This window comes from Apaloderma vittatum, unplaced genomic scaffold, assembly GCF_000703405.1.
Source record: "Apaloderma vittatum isolate BGI_N311 unplaced genomic scaffold, ASM70340v1 scaffold14031, whole genome shotgun sequence".
In the NCBI taxonomy this organism is placed as follows: domain Eukaryota; kingdom Metazoa; phylum Chordata; class Aves; order Trogoniformes; family Trogonidae; genus Apaloderma; species Apaloderma vittatum.
Genome location: NW_009700893.1, coordinates 24,245 through 45,833, shown reverse-complemented (window position 1 = coordinate 45,833; position 21,589 = coordinate 24,245). Strand labels below are relative to the sequence as shown.

The 21,589-nt window shown below is 42.0% G+C and overlaps 1 protein-coding gene across 1 annotated transcript; it reads left to right on the top strand.

Annotated features, from left to right (window-relative positions):
- Window positions 1–552: 552 nt before the first annotated feature.
- NUPL2 (nucleoporin like 2) lies at window positions 553–6,645 on the top strand (the record flags this gene model as incomplete). Its single annotated transcript, XM_009878942.1, has 6 exons — window positions 553–796; window positions 2,084–2,178; window positions 2,463–2,539; window positions 4,358–4,444; window positions 5,957–6,041; window positions 6,167–6,645. Coding segments are annotated over 6 exons (1,067 nt in total), but the record flags the coding sequence as incomplete, so codon positions are not given.
- Window positions 6,646–21,589: the final 14,944 nt, after the last annotated feature.

The following is a 21,589-nucleotide window of genomic DNA, read 5'->3' as shown; positions in this document are numbered from 1 at the left end:
AAGAAGCCTGCGTCTTCTTTACAGACGTCTTACTGCCGCCACAAGAATAGTTATTCTCACATCTTTTGTTGGCGTTGTGCTGTTCAATACCTTAATGATTAAAGACTTATGTGTTCATAGAGTCACGGAATGCTGGGGGTTTGGTTAGGTATGCTGGGATGAAGGTTGGACTAGATGATCTTCAGAGGTCCCTTCCAACCCCTAACATTCTGTGATTCTGTGATTCTGTGACCTCTAGAGATCACCCAGTCCAACCCCCTGCCAGAGCAGGATCCCCCAGGGCAGCCACACAGGAACGTGTCCAGAAAGGCTCCAGAGCAGGAGACTCCACACCCTCTCTGGGCAGCCTGGGCCAGGGCTCCGGCACCCGCACAGGGAAGAAGTTTCTCCTCATGTTGAGTTGGAACTTCCTGTGTTCTATCTTGTCCTATTACTGGGCACCACTGTGAAGAGACTGGCACCTTCCTGTTGACCCCCACTCCTCATTAATAAGATGTCCTCTCAGCCTTCTCTGCTCAAGACTGTTACTGCTTTTTTTTCTTTCATTGGAAGGTACTAGCCGAGGAGGAGGAGGATGGGATACTTCTAACTCAAGATACGCTAATGTTATACAGCCATCTGCCTTTAAGTCTAATACATGGGGTGGCAGTGGAGATCATGGAAGAGGATTTCTTGGCTCCTTGGCATCTGGGTCCTCAGGCAACAGAAATGCAGACTTTTCGCAGAACCGATTCTCTGTGTTAACGAGCAGTCCAAATGTTGCTGACAGCCATAAAGATGAAGAGGAAAGACTTCTGTAAGTTCTATTGCTGTCTCACTGAAAGCATTTAGAATTAGCAGTTCAAAGGCTTACTGACTTTCTAGAAGTAATCTAGAAGACACGATCATGAAGAAGAAGCTGGAATGTGTAGGAAGAACCACAGAAGACACTGCTTTGCTTCGTTCTCCTGAGTTAAGCTGGCCTGGGAAGAAAGTGATCTTTGTTTTGAATCTGGATTGGGCAGCTAGATGAGTGTTATACGAGTAAGACGGAGTGGTATTTACGTTGTGGGCAAGAGGATAAGGAAGAAAATAAAGATTTCATTTCTTGCAAATAAGGGGTCACAACTCCTTGGGCAGCATTTCAACCACTGAAAACCAAAAAACAACTCTTTCAGAAAAATAACTTTGACTTAGTTTTCCTGACATTTAAGATAACAGATTGGTCTGCCGGTAGCAGAACTATTGAGACCGGGTTTCATGTTCGTGCTTGTTAAGAGTCAGTTGAGAGTGATGAGCAGGTTCAGGGTGATTCCAGGGCAGGAGAGGAGAAGCAACAGGCAGTGGAATTTCCTGGAGCAGCAAGGTTTTGGAACCACTTTCCATTACTTTTTTTAAGATTACTTTAAGAAAATGCTTAACAGGTTATTTATTCAGTTTTTCAAATGTGAATGTATGTTTTGTTACAAACATCCAAACTAAAGTCTTTGTTGGTTTTGTTACTCTGCAGTGATGTGCTTTTCCACTTTATTTTTTATCCTTTCACTGTTTCTTTACATTTGAATTTACTTTTGCTGATGTAGTTTAAATCTCTGCTTTTGCAATGTTTGCTTTTTTATGCTTTTGATTCTTTCCCAATAGCTTATATGGAATACTGTCTCTATTTTTAATCCTTGAACTACTTTTTTCTTATGAATTAATGTTATTTATTTTCCTATTTATGCGTGTTCATTTATTCTGGTATTGAGAAGGTTTTAAATTGTGTTGTGATCTACAGCTTCAGGGACAATCCTGTAACAGTGTATGCTATATGATGATTAAAAAATGTTTTTTAGCATCTGTTTCAATCTACTTGCAGTTAGATGACAAAGTGAAATGATGCGAAGGGACATTTATGTTATATTACAGAAGAACTGCATTTTTTCCATAGAGAACTGAGTACTTCTCATGTTAGTTATGACTAGTGTCACACATCCTTTATTTTCGTGGTAGCAGGTAGTTGAATCTGACTTTGGGTTCAAACTCGGCAATTGCATCTGGTGGTTTTATTTTTGACCACATAATTTCATCTTCATCTGTGGTTTTATTCTGTTTTGGTTTCTAGCGAAGGTGTAGTGAAAGACATGGAAATTTGGGAATCTTCAGGGCAATGGATTTTTTCGTCTTACTCACCGATGAAAGACAAACCAAATGTGTCAGGTAGGTAATGTTTATTGGATGTTTCCTACCCTTGTCCACTCTGCTTTACCTCTCTGGAACAATTTCAAGGTGATGATTTGCCTTGTGATGCAACAGAAAAAAATATTGGATGATGGCACATTCACTTTAGACATTCCCATCCTTGAAGTTCTCTAAGGAATCCTTTTTGTGTCCCCAGCCGAACTGACTCAGAGGTGAAGAACTAAGGCCTGTGTCTGTGTAACTACAGATGGGAAGTATGAAAATATTTTCTTGGAGGTTTTTCATTGTTCCTCTCCTTACAGGCTTCACAGATTTGTCACCAGAAGAGATGCGTCTCGAGTATTATAACTGTAGAGCAAACAATAACATTCAGAACTATGTAAGTATGTAAAAAGTGCTGACTTCTTATGCAACCAAATTTAGAGACAGGACTTTTTTCTGGTTTTCAGATGGCAGTTCTTGACTCATTTAATTATCAAACTCTAAGAGATTATCAGAATGCCATTTTTTTTTTTTTTATACAGTGCACCGAATCGAATGCAAGAATAGCTGCAAGTCTGGATGCTCTGTGGTAACATCCTGTTTCTGTGCGAGATCATGGGCTAAAAGTGTCAGATCTAAAACTGGTGGCCTAAATGTCTGAACACATCAGCTCCTACAGAAAGTGGAGGCAATAGATCTTTAGCTGGTCTCAGTTCCGTGTCTGGTCTTTCGAAAGCTAGCCACTCCTTGGCTGAGTCTTGTCCCTGCTCCTGTGTGTTATTGTGGAAGTGGCTGAATCCTGTCTCAAAACATTTAATACTTTGAATGCCCTTAAGTCAGTCTGGCTGTCGCAGCTGGGTATAGAGCACTTCAGGTAGAACACAGGGGCAGTTTGTTTGGCCTTGTCCTTTTGCTTAACCTTTATCGCAGGGAATGAATGCTGAAACTAGCAGCTGCATCTAAAGGAGTGTACAATTTCTGTAAAAGAATATATATGGGATTTTATGTGTATATTCAAAATTAAGTGTACTGTTTCTCCCTCACAGGCCTGTCAGTATTAGGGAAGCTAGCACAGTTGGGTGATGTGCCCGGAAAAAGATTAGGCTGGTGGATGGTCACAAGTGCTTTCCTTTTCCTCTTGGTGCTGTATTGCAGAAGGAATTGCTGTTGTGTCCATGCTTGCTTCACATGTTTAGAATTACCAGATTGTGGTTTTGGAGACAGGAGAGGGATTTTTTATTAAAAAAACCCCTTAAATTAAAAAAACAAATCAAAACAATTAATACACAATACCTGGCTATTAAAAAAACCCAACAACAACAAAAACCAACCCATTTGTGGGCTCAGTGAAGCATGGAGTGCAAATTCATTGAAGTCTCAGTGTATAGATGATAACTGTTTGATACAGTTCTGTCACAGCATCTCCAAGTACAACACATCTTTTCCAAAGCATGTGCTCTCAAACTGGGTCAAAATCTGAATTTTCGAATCTCTTGCATAAGAGCTGACAGCAGGCAACGTTGATCATCCAGCATTTGATTGGACACAAAAGAATTCTTGATGTTTGTGATGCAAGACCCTTTTGAAAAGTGAAGGAATTGATTTACAAACAAGATTGCTCTTTCCACTCTTGCAGGCTTTGGGACATTTTATGTTTTACTTGGCTAGTTTGCAAGGAAAATCGAATTAGGCCAGGCCTCAAAGAAGATGTGCTGATAAAGACACCTAAACGTAGGAAATTCAGGTTTGAGATTCCTGAAGAGTGACTTTCCAGTTTCTTGTGTAATACTTTAATCACGGTTATCAGACAGACACAGAGGGGCTAGTGATCGGTGTGTCTGATCTGTGCAGTGATCTGTTGGATTCGGTGAAAGGGGCTGGTTTAAATTAAGGATGTTGTGGTGTTTTTTATCTGCAAGCACCTAATTCAGAGGAAGAGAACTTCAGATTTAAAAAGCCCGAGGACATTTTGTAATCTTTTTGTTATGTGAACTAAAAAAGTTGATTTAAGGGCAATAACAGGAACATTGAAAGGAATTCTGACACAAAATTTCAGCTTTTCCCCTTGATGTTTCAGGAAAACAAAAATCTTGTCTTCTTGGCTTAACAAAGTTTCTAATTCTAGAAGTCTTTCATTCTATCTGTCAGATCACTCTTAATTTTTTTTAACTCTTCATTAATAATAAAAACATGCTTTTCTTTTCCCCCTTTTTAGATAAATTCTGTCCAACAGTTAGCAGAACAGTGGAAAAATCGTGTGCGTCAGTTGAAAGCTTTAAATGCACCAACGAAAGCAGCTCTGGTAAGTGTTAATGGAAGGTAAAATGTTTCTGTTCCTGATTGTCTTTTTTTTTTTCTTTAGATTCATGAGGGGTTGGTTTTTTTTGGTTTTTTTTTACTGACTTTATATAAATACATGAGAGGTGTTGCTTTGAAGATTCTGTTTTACAATCAACTCTACATGATTCTTTTAGTGCATTCGGGTTTGCACCTCAGTAGCTGAGACATGAGAATGTTTGATTCCTAGATTCATTGTCAATGGGATGGTTGATCTATGATCTGTTCTGAAGATGTCCGCTAGGACGGGTCATGTTCTGGCACAGCAGCCTTGAAAACCATCTGGCCTGAAAGTGTTGGGCTGGCTGGCATCACCGAGCCCTTGACAGTAACAGTAGAACGCCCCTGAGATCATTAGAAAAAGTGGAAAGGGTGTAAGGAGGGTTTCCAGAACACGGTAATGATTGCAGTTTGAAAACTGTCCCACCTCAGAGTCTGTTTTTTAACAGGTGCTAGAAACGTTGCTGAATAGTCCAGCGCTGCCTGTGTGAGGTGAATGCAAAAGTCTCTGCAGTTCTGATTCTTGTGTGCACTTTTCTCTGGAATAGAAATCAAGGACTTGCAGGCAGACGTTTTAAACCCCTTTAGTTAGCTGAGGAAAGCAACGAAGTGGGATGGTTCCAGGCAGCAGCTGGTTCCCGGGTTTGGAATATTGTCACTGCAAACCACCCAAAAAGTAACCATTGCTTGAGGCTGGGATCCGAGTGCCTGCACAGTAAGAGGCAAATACCCACCCAGCCTTTTTCTTCCATGCGCTCGTGTTGACTCTTTGAAGGAGACCAGAATTGTCCTCGAGGCCATCTTAGGAAAAATAGAGCATTTTGGTAATGGTAGAGAGGTAGGCGAGACGCTGTTTGGATAAAATTTGAAGACATAAAGAAGTTGTCCCTGAGCAGGTGACAAACACTCGTGACTTCTGAGTGTGTCAGAGAAGAACGCCTGAGTTGGAGCCAGGATTAAGTAATGGGGGGGTGGGGGGAGTGTGTGCAGAGTAAGTTGATTTCCGTGGAGTTTGCATGAAGTGCAGTGAGGTTTTAGGAATATGATTATACCCCTTGGTATGCTCAGTGCTGAAGAGGAAGAAGCGGGCTTTGGGCTCTTTGGGAAGAGGAGACGTGCTGAGGTGCAGGAAGAGACCAAGTGAAAGCAGTGACGTAGAGAGGATCATAAAGTACCAAGTGAAATAGATGAGAGATGAGACCGAGAGCTGAAAGATGTGTTCAGGTCATTGACTGAGAGCAGAAACGTGTAAAGTGTGATATATTTGTGTTTCTGGAGTATTTTCCAGGGAATGCCTTAAAGCATTTTGTTCATAGCTGCAAGAGCACGCGATGGTGACGAAAGCGATCGGTGTCTAACTTGCTCTCTGTCGTATTAAGTTGGGCTGGGCAGCTCTACTTTTGCTTCAGGCATTTATTGAAAGCTTTTTCCCTGGTTTGGAATCTAGTTCTTATTAGGCATTTGGATTTGTTTTAAGCTATCTGAACTGAGGAACGTGGGCACACAACCATTGCCTTCCTTTGGATGTGGAGGACAGCAAACACCAAGCTTTGGCCTATCAAGTAAGTTCCTGCATTAAGAACCTGAGTTCCTGAGTTTTTGTTCTTCTCCACTGTGGAGATCCAGCAGCAGTTCAGTATCACAGGTGGGGACATTGTAACGTTTTTTATAATTTATGTAATTGCAGGCTTTCCTGTGAAGAGCAGCAGCACCAGCGCGAGCAGTTTCTCCTTTAAAACAAGTTCCAGTCTCACCAGTGGATCAGCTGGAAACACCCCTGCTTTTGGGAGCTCTTCTGTTGCCAGGAATCCTCCTGCGTTCGGGGGAACATCCTCTCCTAGTGTATCCCATTCTGTTGGTCTTGGCAGCTCAGCAGCTCCATCTGCAGCCTCCTTCTCATTTAAAACTTCTGAAACTACTAGTGCGTTTGGAACTTCTGGCTTTTCAGGGTTTGGCAGTTCTGCTGCTGTGAATGCAGCAGGCAATGCTCCGCTTACAGCCTTAGCAGCTTCTAATGCAACAGTCACGAACAATACTACAACAGAGAAGTTATTTACACCAATGAGCGAATTATCTGCTGAAGAGTTGAAACAATTTGAAGCAAAGAGGTTTACGCTGGGAAAGATTCCTCTTAAGCCACCACCATTAGAACTTTTAAATGTTTAGGACTTCTAAGTTTATTCAAAAATAGCATAGTTTTGTAACTGCCTGATCCCTCAACTACCCATTTTTGTGGTTCAGTAATGAAATAAAATGCTTCTATTTTGGGTTAATTTTAATTTAATCTATAAGTCTTGTGCAGTAGTAAACTCTCAAGTGTACATCTCTGGACACTGAATTTGATAATTTTGTGGTTATTTTGGAACGCACCTTTTACATCCAAGAAAACTAATGACAATAACATTTAAAGTTCCCTTTTGCTTTCTGTGCTGTGACATGCTGGGCAAAAACGCTATCATGAAGGCTTTGTCCAAATGAAGAATGCTTCGCTGAGATTCGCAGCCTGCTGTGAGCAGAGTGCCAGCAAGAAGCGGTCGCAGCGCGAGACCGCTCCCTGTTGGTCCAGCTTGTCTTTTGCCTCTTCTTTGAAGGGTTTGTGCAGCCTCTGACAGGTGTGTCTGGAGGCACAGGGCACCTGCGTGGTCCGTGCCCAGCGACGCGCTTCTGTCTGCTGAGCGTCCGTTCCTTGTCCCAGCTGTGCCGTTGAGCCTCTGTTAGTGAGTTGTTGTGCTTGAGCTCCTAATGCAGGTGGGACTGGAATAGAGTTGGGGAGGACAGCCTCAAAAGCCTTCATTGTGTACGAGGAGTGTGTGGTTTGCTGTGGGGACACCTTTCAGATGGAACTTTGGAACTGATTGCAAACCCACTCCTTACATTTATGCGCATTGATAGGATTTTGTTGTCTTGTTCTCCAAATTCGATGTGTGCATATATTAGCTGTAACTTTTCTGAGCTGAGGATACTAATGTATCTGTTTTGCCAAGATGCTATTAAGCAGAGCTCAGAAATCTGGAGGAGGACGCATTGGAGTCAGGTGAAGAGAAATTTCTTCTTAATCAGGCTTTCCCATTAATGCCTTAAAATTACCAAACCTCCTATTTAACAGGAAAGCAAATGTTTAGTGCACAATCCTTAGAACTAAATGTATTGGTTCTTTAATGCTTAAAGATAACATTTCAGTTCTTGCTGTGGACCCCGTGGTACTACGTGAAACTTCGCTGTAGCCCTGTTTCCTTCCAGAGGAGCACAGCACCCTGGCTTGCTGAAGCATCCTGAGCCAACTGAACGTTTGGGCCGAGAGGCCGTGGGCAGGCGCTCGGCAGCCTTAATGGAAACCGCGGTGCCTCAGCCCGTGTGCTCAGGGCATGGGTGCCAGAAACCTGCCAGTGTCACGTTACAGTACCGGGGTGCTTATAGGGATTGTTCTGGGATTGTTTTGTGGGTGAAAGAAGGCATCTGGGTTTGGTTATTGTTGCAGATGACCCAGTGCAGGCTTCTTGTAACTGTCAAACCAAATGCTGATACGCTGGCCTAGAGTTCCATTTAATTCCCATGGAGTGTGATTTTTCCAAAGGGAGTCTCCAGAGCGGTACTGAGGTGCACAAATTAAGCCACGTACATCTGTCGGGGCTCACTTCGATTGCTGGATTGTTTAGGCCAGTTAATCCTCAGATTTTGACAGAGGAACATACCAAGATCTGTTATGCCACTATAGTTACAGAAAACTTCCATCTCTACAAAAGCTGTTAAACTCACTTTTGCACAAAGTTATAATTATTATTGTATTAAAGCAGCATTCTAGCATGGCAAGAGTGTATTTTGGGGTAAAGGTACAGAGTTATGTCCTGCTGATAACCTTAGGTATCCTATGGTATGTTTTACAACATACATTTAATGAATGTCCTGCCTTACGTTTACACTAGTAATAGTTTTGAACTCATCTGTGTTTTCCTCTAATCTTTTTTTTCTGAATGCTCATCCTCTTAAAGCACTACAGCTAAGGCTAGGGCTACTGCAGACAAATGCTAGTGCTGCCTTTACCAAGTTGAAGTGTCTTTATACTCAGTGCTGCTGCTGTGCCATGCGAGAGCTTAAAACATCTTGCTTTTGAACTCAAAGTGATGAGATAAAACCTTAAGTCTTTTTTAGTGTATCTCAGCAGGCTGCTGCTGCTAAGCTGTGCCAAGAACTTTCAAGGCTCAAAAATGCACAAGCACTTTAAGTGTAAGTGCTTTTGCTTGAAAAAAATAGCATAACAATTTTAAGGTCATGAAAAATCTGGATAATCTACTGTATGCACCCAAAAGAACTTTAGCTACATATTCTGAAGCATCTTTCTCATCTACAGGACCTAACAGAAGAAGGAAATTTTGATACCACCTTGTTATTAAGAAATAGGCTAAGGGAGGTATTCATAATTTAGATGGCAATAAAATTTAAAAATCATATTTGATCAAGGTTTTTTTTTCGGTAAACAAATACTTTTTTTGTTTTTTTGGTTATGGGGGGTTTTCTTAGATTTTCTCTACCCTCACTGAAAAATTTAAAAAATCACTATTACAGAGATACTGAAACTTGTTGTTTCAGCACAAATGGGGCTTTTGAGCATCTAAAAAGGTGGCAGAGAGCAGTGTGATAAGACTTAGCTAGCAAAAGGCAAGTTGTGCATTTGGCTAGAGAAGCAGAGATAAGGATAGGGTAGAATAGAAGGAAAAAATATTGCTCTAGCAGGCTTACTCAACTGCAGAAAATAAGCAACAATTTGTCAGTGGATCAAAGCAATCTGTCCCAACATTTGCATTGTATTTCTTTCTTTTGGAGAGGGGGGATGTTAATCCTGATCTGCTTTTGGTATACTTGATATCTAAGTTGGGTGCAAGTACAAAGGCAGCTAAATATCTTCTTTTAACTACAATCTTTAATTTGTCTTAACTTTTCCTTTTTGCAACTGCTTTTTTGTTTGGTATATGGCTGCTCTCCAGGAAGTCATCACATGGTAGTCTGGCATCTAAAAACAGGTACAAAGTGGCAGCAAACTCACAGATGTCAGTTCCTGTACCTTGTTTTAGAAGAGAAACATGAGGTGAAGGTCCAAGCAAAGAGGTGGAACATGTCGTGATAAGTAGAAGAACTTGCTCTGTGACATAGGCTAGAACATTCAAACTCCACGTGATGTTGCCTCACTTTGAAATAACAGGATTTTGAGTCACTGAAATTCCTGCGGTGTGGTACAAGCAACTAATTTGAAGAATGATTTGAAGTTTTGGCTTCCAAGAGATCATGGGTTAGTCCTCAGACAGAGGCACTTGAGGTGGGCCCTGTAGAGGAGAAAACTCCTCCACTGCCCCAGCAGAGGAAGCAACCCAGTGTCTAACAAAGGGAATTTTCTCTGCCCTTTTGCCTCCAGGTGAGAGTAGCAGCACTGGGAGATCTTAAAATGTGAGTTAGTAGCAGAGAAGGGGGGTGGGAAATAAAGGTGATCCCCAGAAAGCATTACAATTTTGTCTTAAAAGTTAACCATTGTAGTAACCACATGCTCTGTAGTTTCATTATATGCAGCAGCAAGCGGTCAAGGTCGCCTTACACTGAATGAGGGAAGATGGACTGCAAATACTCACCTGACTAGATTTAAGTCTCAGAGAGTAAAGCTGAGGGCATCAACAGCAATAAATTAAAACCAGCCAGAGGGATATGGAAAGAAGAGCTTTCACAAGCACATCTAGGGGAAAGGAATACAAAAGGCCTATTAATAGAGGAGCACGGAAGTGAGATTGATAACACTGAAATGGTGGAAATCTATTTTAAAAATACTTGAATTGAGGGATAATTGAAAAATCAATGAGGATGTAATGTAATGCAGTAACTGATAAAAGGCAAGTAAGAAAATATTTATGAAATGTGAGCTTACTGCAGCACAGTAGAAATCCACGTCATTCATTTGCTGTACTGGTCAGTAAGGGAATCAGCTAATGGACTTGCTATAGTTTTGATAATTATTCAGATGAGTGATAGAGCACTGGGGATGTGCTAGCAGTCTGGGGAAGTTATCTTGGCAAGCAAAGGTACTTATTTTGTTGATAGTTACAAATAATTTGAGGCAATTCCAAAGACATATCATCTGCCTTTTAGGAAGGCATTTGGTACAGACATTTAAGAGGTGTCAGATGTTTATGTAACAGTGTTTGGGGTTAGCAATAAGTCAAAAATACTGACAAGGGAGTGAATGCTTTTTATTTATAGTCCATTTCCCATGTCCTAATGTAGAGGATAGAGAGAAACTGTAATTTGATATTTACCTGGACAATAGTGGAGGAAGAAAGCCATGGGTTGTATTTAGACGATTTAAGTATATTTAATTGTATTTGACCTAATATAAGCCAGCAGCTGAAGGAAAAAAATCTGTACTACTCTTATTCAGAGAGGCACGGAAGATTGTAGAGTTGAAATCTACTGACAGTAAGTGAGATATGAAGCCACAGTGGTTTAGATCAGTAAAATGTCATTTGAGCTGTACGGATCTTCACCTGTGGTAATGCCATGCTTGGTTCTGAGCACGCAGTTGACAGAGAGCAGCATGACAAGTAGAAGGAGATTGAGAGAGCAAGAAAAGCGACTGGAAATGAGGATTTAGGAGGACACTTAAGAGCTGAACACTTACTGCCTGGTGAAAGCAGAGGCTGTGGCATGGGACGACCATCTTATTGAAAGACTACGTTCTCAGAAAGGAGGAAACAGGATTTTTTAAGGCATCCTGCTTGACTCGTGATCAGAATATTGTGGTACTTCCTCAGAGATGTCTTAGGAAGTATCTCACCTGAGAAAGTCCTTTTCTTCGTCAGTTAAGAGCTGGCCAAGCCAAGAACAAACCACTAGATACAAATCCCTGCCTCTCAGGACTAACAGTACACGTCCTCAGAGCTGCTCCCTTGCTTTTAAACCTAAATAAGCTGTTGCTCGTGAAGACAGCGATGACAGTGTGACACTGAGCATCTGGGGCAGGCAGTGGTATGTGCCCGCCATGCTCCTGGGAGTGATTTAGGGCCTGGCCATAAGAAGGGAACATCTCTCCATTCAGTGTAAGAACAGATGAGCCCCCTAATACTGGGAACGAGTACACCTCTTGGTCTTGAAACTCTCACCTGCAATTGCCTGGTTTGCCTGTTAGGAATAACCACGCAAAAAAAAACCCCAAACAAACAAAACAGAGAGTAGCTCTGAGCAGCTCAACTTTAGGCAATATTCTTCTTTAATCTGTGATACTGTTGCAACTTTTCAGTTTGGTCTCCAGACTAAAGCAAGGCATAAGACGGCGTCATGCCACGGGATCCCTGGTGGGATTTCCCCTCCTGCAAAAGAGCAAAACCAGATCTTAAAATGGAGGGAAGAAGACCAAGAGCAACAAGCTTTAAATGTCAGCTGGCTGATCAACATTTCTGGTCGGGTCCTCAGATTGCTTTGTCTTTCCTCCACAGGCAGTACAGTTTGTTCTCACCATGTCACATGAGAGACATAAGAAACAAGTTTTACATCTTACCCCTTCCAGCAGGCAGATCTATTATGTTGCTAATTGCACAGCAGTCATCAGAAAAGTGATCTGGTGCTTCTGAAGTACCTGCAGCAATCACATCCCGAATTTCTGTTTCATTATGGCGGTGTGCTCTAAATGCTTTCTAGTCAGATTTGAATCATGCTTCTGTAGGTCTTCTGTGAAGCCTTATCTTTGCAGATCAGATGAAATGTACCCATTGCATATGCCCCACAAAAGAATTAGATTAGCACTAATTATACAAAATAAATCCACCCTTCTGTGTGAGTCGAACAAGCAACATTTGCATGTGTGCATGTAAAACCACACTCCCCATAACTTCTAAAGGGAGACTAATGGGGTACAGTTTTGATCTCTGATAGTTTTGCTTTTCTGTCTAACCAGGGCTGTTGTGTTCTTCTGAGCCTGACAAGTATCTGTAGAGCTCTCGCTTGGGAGGCACTTCAGTCTAGTCACATGAGATTTTGTTACTGTAGTTGCCTTCTGCAAGTATGGACTTCTCTTGAAGTATCTTTAAGGATGAAATAGAACTAGAGTCATAGAAAACTGAAACAGCCATTTATAACCACGGGTTGCATGTTTTAAAAGAGCCTGGTATCACTTCCCTTTTCTGCAAGGACAGCAGATGAGGTGGAGAATAACCTTCATGCGGAGTATACATTAACTCTTTGGGGCAGAAGAGAGTCTTCAGCACTCTCCCATGGCCTATGTGCTTGCACAGCAGCTCCCATGGGGCCAGAGACCAACAGGCCCTTGCAAAGCCAAGTGCTGCTTGAACTTCACCCGTAGGAACTTGGCGTCACATAAGAGAGAGACCTAGCCTGCAGGCACAGCTGCCTGCCTTGAGATCAGGCTGCCTCAAATCTCACCGTAGATCCTCCTGCCCAGAGTCTGATTCAGATATCTCTGTGTCTGTCTGACCTACCTGGCTTCCTGGAGATTGACGCCTTTACCCCCTGCCCTGCACGCCTCCCACTCCCCCCGAGCTCCCTGGTCCTCTGCTTTTGTGTACTTGGGGACACGACTCCCTTGGGCCCCTCACACAGGTTCTGCGCAGGGAAACGGCCACCAGAAACCCCTTGTCTGCAGCAGTCTGTGCATCCTCCCGAAGCCTACATGGGAACTCACATGTGCATACAACACCGGTGACCCTGTTGGGACACGGTATTCAGCAATTATTTGAGACCCCTCCAAGCCAGCCCAAGAGCACAAGCAGAGCTGTACACAGGTAGGTGCTGACACAGCTCTGACATGACTTGTCTTTCCAGCTGGTGCTGTTTCAAGCTTCTGTACCACTGGTGCCCTTTACTCATACATTCAAAGTCTCTATCATGTGATACTTCTAGCAAAATGAATCCCCCTTAATCATCTTCTGTAACCACTGGTCAAATCCTCCTGCCTGTTCTTCCCAGAGAGCTGGCTTTGCCTGTACTTCTCAGGACCACACCTAGAAACTCAGATACCACAGCTCTCCTCCGCCCCTTACAAGATAGTGCTTCTGGTTCTCCAGACACTTGCCTGAATCAGGTCAGAAGGTTTCTGTTCTCCTCAAAAACACTGATATAGTGATGGACTTCCCTGTCTGGCTTGTCATCTAATCCCTCAGCCCTTCATCAGGGCGCTTGCTAAGGGATGGTCTCTACCATGAGCACCAGCACTTTGTCATCCATCAGGTACAGAACCCAGGGAAGGACGAAGCACCTCTGGTCCTCCACACAATAACGGCTGCAGTCTATCTGCTAACAGTTACTTAATTGTCCGTATCTGCTAACAATCACGTTAGCTTTCTCCTGTTTTTCTCTTCTGAGCAATGCTGTGCAGAAGATGTGGAAAGGAGGGGAGACAAAGACACAAAGTATTCAGGCAAGTTTGTGAAATCCATGACAGTACCAGGAGAAAAAGCCTGGACACCCAAACTTTTGGTTCTATTATTGAAGCACAAGTCCATCCTTCTTTTCACAGCAAAACTATAGCACAGTGCCTGTCAAAGACCACGCGTTATACAAGTAACACAAGCAATGTAAATTAATCCTTGCAGCAGGAAATACGTCTGGCTGCCACTAATACATCCAATATTGAGGTAACCAAGTCACGTCAGACATCTGATGACATACAAGGCTGTCCTATCTGGACAGAGAAAACTGGGGCTGGAAAAACAGTGGGCTCTCTTCGACCTTTTCTTCTCTATTTATCTACTTTCGGTTTGGAAAAATATTGGGTAACGTTAAAGAGATTAGCGGAGTGTCTCAATATTAAATGCAGTACTGGAGAACAAACAAATAAATGCACACAAGAGGCTTCTTGATCACAGCTGCAATAAACTGGTTCTGGCAGCAAAGAGATTTTTCTCCTACTTAAGTGGTCACTGGACACATTCCATCCTTATGATGATCTACTTTGAGAAGGTTTATTCTTCCAGCAATAACATAACAGAAACAGTCATGAACAGAGGGAGTCCTATAAACTAACTACAGAGTACGTGAGAACAATATGCGCTGTTTTTGTGTTGGTTTTAAAAATCTGTTAGTGTGTGTGTGTGGCTGTAATTTATGGCCATGCATCCTAGATCATTCACTTAGGAGTCTGTATATATTGCACTACTTGGTGCACAGGAAAAGGAAATAAATTGCTTTTTAGTGCATTCCCGCCTCTGACGTGGGGTCTGCGATGATTCACGCAGCCCAGGAGGTCAGCTGGAGGACTCAAGAGCTGAGAGGCCCCAGAGCACGCTGTGCATCTTGCTGCCCTGCTCAGCTCTCACAGACTCTCAGCAGGGACCTAACTCTAGAAAAGATGCCCCAGAGCTGTGATGCTGGCTGTTAGCCATCTAAAAATTTCCCTCTGGAAGCAGGACTTCCAAATTGCAATTTGAGGTTCTGACATAAGGCACAGGAGCCAGAAAACTGCTGAGGGCCAATTCATGATGTTTTCTGGTTTATATTCAAATTACTCAATTTTAGCATGTTTCCTAAGAAAGTAACATGGTTTTAATTATATCGTCTGATCATCTGTCTGCGATTCCTTCTGCACCAGCTACTTTTTTTAACCCCATGGCCAGTTTCCAGGTGCTTAAGTCTTGAAGATGGCTATATTCTCATAGCTGTAGTAAGAATTGGCAGCAGGATGAGGAAAGAGACCAAAATTAGTGTTGCAACTGAAAACAAAACAAAACCAAACCAGGCAAAACTCAGCTGCTACGGATACTGTTAGCAACTGGCTGGCTGATGTGCACACACCTAAGTCTAGTATCTAGAGTAGTTTGCCAGACTTTTGCCCTGTTGGGGTATTACAGAGGATAAAGGGCACCAATCTGCAGGAAACTTAAGTTTCATACACATGCTCTTGTTGCAAATACCAAAGCAAAATTCTTTGATGTTCAAACGTGAAGTTAACTCGGGAACAAGGAGCAACTCCGTGTTTGCAAGTTCAGATATAACAAAGAACTGAGTTTCTTAACTAACTTCACACTGGATTGCTAACTTGCTGCCAATTTTGTACTTAATTGAAATCAACTAAATTATCCATGATCCAAGAGCTGTGCTAATGGACCCCAAGCCCCATCATTCCTAGCATCTGTTGTTGCAGGACCTTCCAGCCTCCCAAAGTTTATGGGAAAAGCAAGATCATTGCAGAAGAGCTTCCACAATGAAACAGAAACCATGAGCGGTTTTTCACTTAAATGAAATTGGAAATAACAATCTTACTAAAATAAAACAACTTTTAGAATATTTTTTTCCTTCTGGCTAGTTTCTAGCAATAATTTTCACTAACTCATTATTATATCACTAATCCTTCATCCTATCATATGACACACTGTATCAATTTGCTTGCTCTTTCCTTTGGCAGAGAATACCATTTCTGCCAAAATGTGAACTTTTTCAAGACATTTTACGTATCTTCAGATTATTTTTAAGAAAGCGCTGGCTATAAATATCAGCTGAGGAGATCTGCAACGTATTCATTCATCTTGGGGGGCCGGTTAGCTCAGTCGGTTAGAGCGTGGTGCTGATAACACCAAGGTTGTGGGTTCGGTCCCCATGTGTTGCCTGATCTAGTTGAGGGGCATCTCTGTCCATGACAGGGAGGTTGGATTAAACGATCTCTAAGGTCCCTTCCAGCCTAGGCCATTCTATGATTCTATAATCTTCTAATCTTCAACCTAACATAACCTACTCCATAAGGCTGAAGGTACAGGAGAGTCTGAATGTGAATGAACTTGGACAATTTGGGGATATTTTTCCATCATACACGGCAGAATCAGGAAGCCAAAACAGCCACTGTCTCTCTCTTTAAATTGGAGAGAGTTGACCGTGCATCACTATATACAAATTCCTTTAGTTTGCAGGGCAACTGCTGCCCCTCACAAAGGCTCCAAAACGTTTAAGGCAATCTAGGTCTAAGAAATCATATTCAGACTCACCAGTAAAGCAGAGCTTGGGCAGACTCCAAAGTGTGGCTCTGATGGGCTTTCCACAGGGAACACTGCTGAAGCAGCAACCACGTCTCCTCTAAATGGACACAGCTTCTGCTCATACACCATCATCTCCAGATGGTCACCTCTTACACAGTTATTGCACAAGGCTTGATAAAGCTTTTGAAGCAGTCAGGCAAGACTTCCCCTGTTCAAGTGTAAAACAAGAGAAAGAAAAGAGCAGAAAAACATTAGATCAAGCCTTCAGCCCTGCTGCATTGCCCCTAGAACACCCGCGCTGCCGGGGCCAGAGCCTCCTTCCCGCTTGCTTCAGCTGTGGCCAGTTGCAGCCTGAGAGGGTGGAAGCAAGGAAGCAGGTGTTGAGAAGTCCCTCACAATGATATCTGAGGAAAGGATGGCAGTAAAATTTTGCTTGAGTCCCTAGAGGACGATTGCACCTCTATGCACCCTCCCCTCGCTGTGGGCATACGGATTCCACTGAGGTTTGTGTCCTGGCTCACCAAAGCATTACCCTAATCGTACAAGAGAAGGTGTAACTCTGCTCGTGACTCTCTGCTGACTGACACACTCTCTTCCTGCCTCCCAAGGGTTGCTGCCTGTCTTGGACAAGTTGGAAGCCGCCAAAGATTACCTGCTGGTCCTTTGCCTACCTCCAGAGCTTGGATTAATACAAGAGTAACCTTTGCTAATAATCAATGAATTATATGGCAAGTACTAAGTAGGGCCGTATTTATCCAGGGCACTGAAGCTGGCATGGTAGAAGACTGGCAGAGCCGAGGCTGTACCACAGCACCACAAGAGCACATGAAAACACTCCTGCAATAGTGGTGCTTGGCAGCCTGCATGATCACTACACAGGCATGAAATGCTTAGCATAAAACAGTGATTGCTGATTATGCCCACTAAATACTGCTGGGGTGCTAACACTAAGTCCAAGTTCGTTTTCCCAGTTCTTAATTACAGAGAAACTTGGAAAGATATAAACATCAAAGGAACCCTTTTCTCTAACCAGATAAATCTTGTCTTTATTCTTATGACATTTTAAAATTCCTTATCTTATTCAGTTTGAAAACCTGCTTTAGGCTGTTGGGATTTAAATCAATGCATGTTTACCTGGAGACTTTAAAGGTAATTGAAAGGTTATGTAGATCAGTAAAAAATTGCTTCCTTTCAGTGGTTTGCAGGTACATAAGAAATAGAATTAAATACTCTTCTGGTCGCCCAAAATGTTCACTATAATCCCCCAGGCCAGTCATTTTTTACTGAATTTAAAAGGTCTCCCTAAAGATGTAATGTATCTTGAAGCCTGCTCTCAGCATTAGCTCTGTAAATTATTATTAGCAAAAAACTTGTGTCCGTCCACGCTTTCTCCACGTAACTTTCTGCAAAAGTGTTAGAGGACTGACTTAAACACTAAAGGAAATGGGATTCAGAAAGGAACTTAGCCAAAAGTTAAGGATCTGGGAAACAGATCCTTACAGACATTATTAGAGCCCTTGCAGCCATGGAAATGGCCCTAGACTGAAGCGTAGCCAAAAAAAAGTACCTGTCCAACGAGAATGTAATGAATAGGGATGGAGTCTCTTTTAAATTGCCTGTTTTGTCTTAGTCTACATTTTCTCTCATTTAAATAGTGAATAGTTCTCATTTATGTTCTAACCAGATGTAGCTCCTGAGAGCCAGCACCTTCCTTGTGTATCCAGGGTGCTTGTTTTAAGAGGAAGACATCTCAAAGCTCTGGGTGATTTGGTGGTCCCCACCCAACAGGAAATCATCTTTCCCCTGCTGTAAATAACCTGAAACTTTTTAATTATTATTTATTTTAAAATAATATCTATTACAAATACATTATGAGAGAGTTCTGCATGATCTGAAAGCACAGGAAAAGCATTCAAATACTATTTGAATGAAAACTATAAAACAGGTAGATAAATAAAGAGTTTGTACATTCCTCTGCTTTCAGTACAGAGCTGTGATGAAGAGGCAGGTTCTGTAATTTGAGAAAAAAATTCAAGAAGATTGTATTTTCTGGAGCTTTTGATTCCTTTCTGCATAAACACATGGTCTTGAAGGTTTCCAGCAAATGTCACCTGATGTCTAAAGCATGTGACTACGGAACAGTGTAAAAGTCCTCCTTTGTGCCTTTCAAGAAATTTAAATAGTGTCCTTAAGCAATGCTACATTTGACTTCAAAAATTTCATAATGCAGTTTGCCCCTTGCTTGGTTTATTTATAATTACTGTAATTCAAAGAGCCTTGAAAAACTGGCATTAAATTCTTAATAAATTCTTTGTGATTTTCACAATCTTCTACTGAATATAGACAGCCAGAAACATTTTCAACTGCTTAAACAGAGGAGCAGTTTTAGCATCCGTCCTGGGGAGAGACCATATTAGCTCCTGGGAAGACCATGCTGGGTTCCACCAAGGGAAGGGAAGCTGGTTTATGATGTTTTGGTGGGCTGCCCCACTGAACCCAAATGTCTTCTTTGCTCACCTTCTCTCAGAACCTTCCCATTTCACATGAATTAAATAAATGAATAAAATTTGCCTTCAAACGTTTTCAATCACTGCAAGCAGGAGTCCCTAACAGGGTAATAGAGGTGCTGGGGGTATGTCAGGAACAGGCTGCCATTCCTCAGCGCAGCGGGCAGAGCACTGACGGTGGTTATTGATAATCAGCTGCATGGTTTTTTTATGGTTTACTACGTTTGCAGTCTTTCTTTTGTTTATTACTAACCCTCTCTCCTCTTGATTTTCCTCCTTTACTTGTAGAAAGCAAAGTAAGTTGTTTACTCAAAGAGCAGAGTGGCAGCAGAGGCTCCTTCTTCATACTCAGGCATCTTTTTCCCCAGCTGCAGAAGATGTTTAGAACATCCCCCTCATCGTGCCTTCCCTCTCGCTGTTTGGGTGGCTGAGATGGAGAGGATGATGAAGAACCGTGGCTTACAGACTCTCTGCAAAGCACACCCAGACAGTAGTGATGTTTTGAACATTTTCTTTCTGAAAAGCCCTTTTACCCCCCCTCCTCAGTCACCTGGCCCTGTGGAGCTTTTTATCTTGCTTCAGTTAGACAGGGAGTCACTTTTGTGCTAAGTGTCAAGACATGAGCAAAAAAATTAAAGCAAACAAACTGATTTCACCGGCTTGGTGGTTCAGCTGCAACTTAACAAGACAATTTCAAGACGTCTTACAGTTCAAGTTGTCTACCAGAACTCAGAGATGGATTTCTTCTGAAGTATTGATGAAAACCGTACTTGTGCAAAACCCTGATCTGAAAAGTGGTGGCCGCTGCCAGCGCTCCAGCCCGGCGACACGGCGCCTCATGATGCCACTGCCAAGTGGCAACATCACCGCGGCTGATGGCCGTGAGGTTCATTTGCATTCATCAGCGACCTCCAGCCGAGTTTGACTGCTCCCTAGGTTATTTCTGCCTGCAAATGGAAACATTTGTACGTGCCAAGTACACGTGAAGGGGCACAGAAGGGAGCATAAAAGTGTATCTGGGTGAAATCCAGTAACGCAGCTGCCACAACAGGTAAACAGCTTCATCAAGCTTCCTCCCAGCTTCAGACTTTTGAATTTCATCCTAGACAAAAGCCACCATGACAAGGTAAAGAAGCTCTGACTATCCATTATATTCTAAATACATATGTTTGGGCTGTATGCTACACTTCTTCACATTTGTCAATGTTTTGATTAAACTTACTGATTTGAAGAAAATTCAAGTACATGGAAATGTATTAGTAATTAATTAGTCAGTCCTCAGGACCCATCTCACGTAGTTTTTGTTTGTTATCAGAACATCCACAGAAGTGGAACTCTTAAGAACACTGCTCAGCAAAGGACGATTTACAACTTGAGTTTCCTTGGTGCCTATGTCTTAGCAAATGCTGCTTTTTCTTACTTTTTTTTTTTCATTCTACAAAACACAATTCAATAACCATTTTTTCTTGCCAAAATTTCCTATATATTGTGAAATAATAGCAAAACTAGGTACTCAGAAAAGTGGCAAACAAATGGTAACTAAGAGATCAAATTATCTCCATTTTCATTTTGTAATTCTGTTCTTATTTTATAAAAACATACATTTTTGCCTTTATCCAAACACTATTCACCACAACTGCAGCATGAAAAATCAATGTAAATTTATAGAGGTCTCAATGTACAATCTATTTTCCTCCCATTTACTTACGCTTCTCATTGCTTTCTTTTCTTCAGGACAATTCCATTTTTTTTATACTTTAGTATCAGACACTTACAGCACAGGATTACATCCAGACTATTCAAAATGGATATAAAACGTCCTTTACTGAGAAGAACTGCGACTATCTTACCTTGGGTCTGAATTATTTTTTATAACTGTTCCACTTCTTGCCACGTGGAGCAGAACTGAACTATTTTCAGTGAAAATGATACCCCTTGTGTTAGGCATGGAAGAGTTTTCTTTTCCTTCCAGACCAGTGGCATAACAGTAGTGCTCTGAGCAGCCAGCTGCGATTAAGCAGCATATCTGAGGGAAGATTTGTTAGGCTATTTTGCTCTTCCAGGAGAGACAATTTAAACTACAGATCTAAGAATGAGATTTTTTCTGTTTCATGATGCACACACACTTTCTGTAATGATTCCCACCAAGTCATATAGGATTTCCCATGCAGAGCTCATAGCTCTGGTATTACACATGCTAGACAGAGAGATTTTACCCTTAGTATTTCACTTAAGCCAGGGATTGCAAGTAGGCTGCTGTATTAAATCAATTTTTTGGTTCTCATACAGCAACACAATAAAGTCATGTTAGGTTTTCCAGTACTGGCAAAGAAAGGGGAAATAAAATATCCATATCCCAATGCAGATTTAAAACAGAATCGGTGCAAATTTACTGCTCCTATCACAGAGAGTATAAAGAAAGGAGACTGGTGTTTAAGACAAGCTCAGAAGACTAACTCCTATGTATTTAATATGTGCAATTATGGATTTCCCTGCCCACAGGTGATCAGAGCTGTTAAAGATTATTATGCAACACATTTGGGAACAGGGCATTGAAAACACATTTTTCTCCCTGTGGAGGAAAACTAGCAGTTCCTGTTAAAGTTTTTGCAAGCAGGAGCTCCTCCAGCCAGGGCTGGTCTTGGG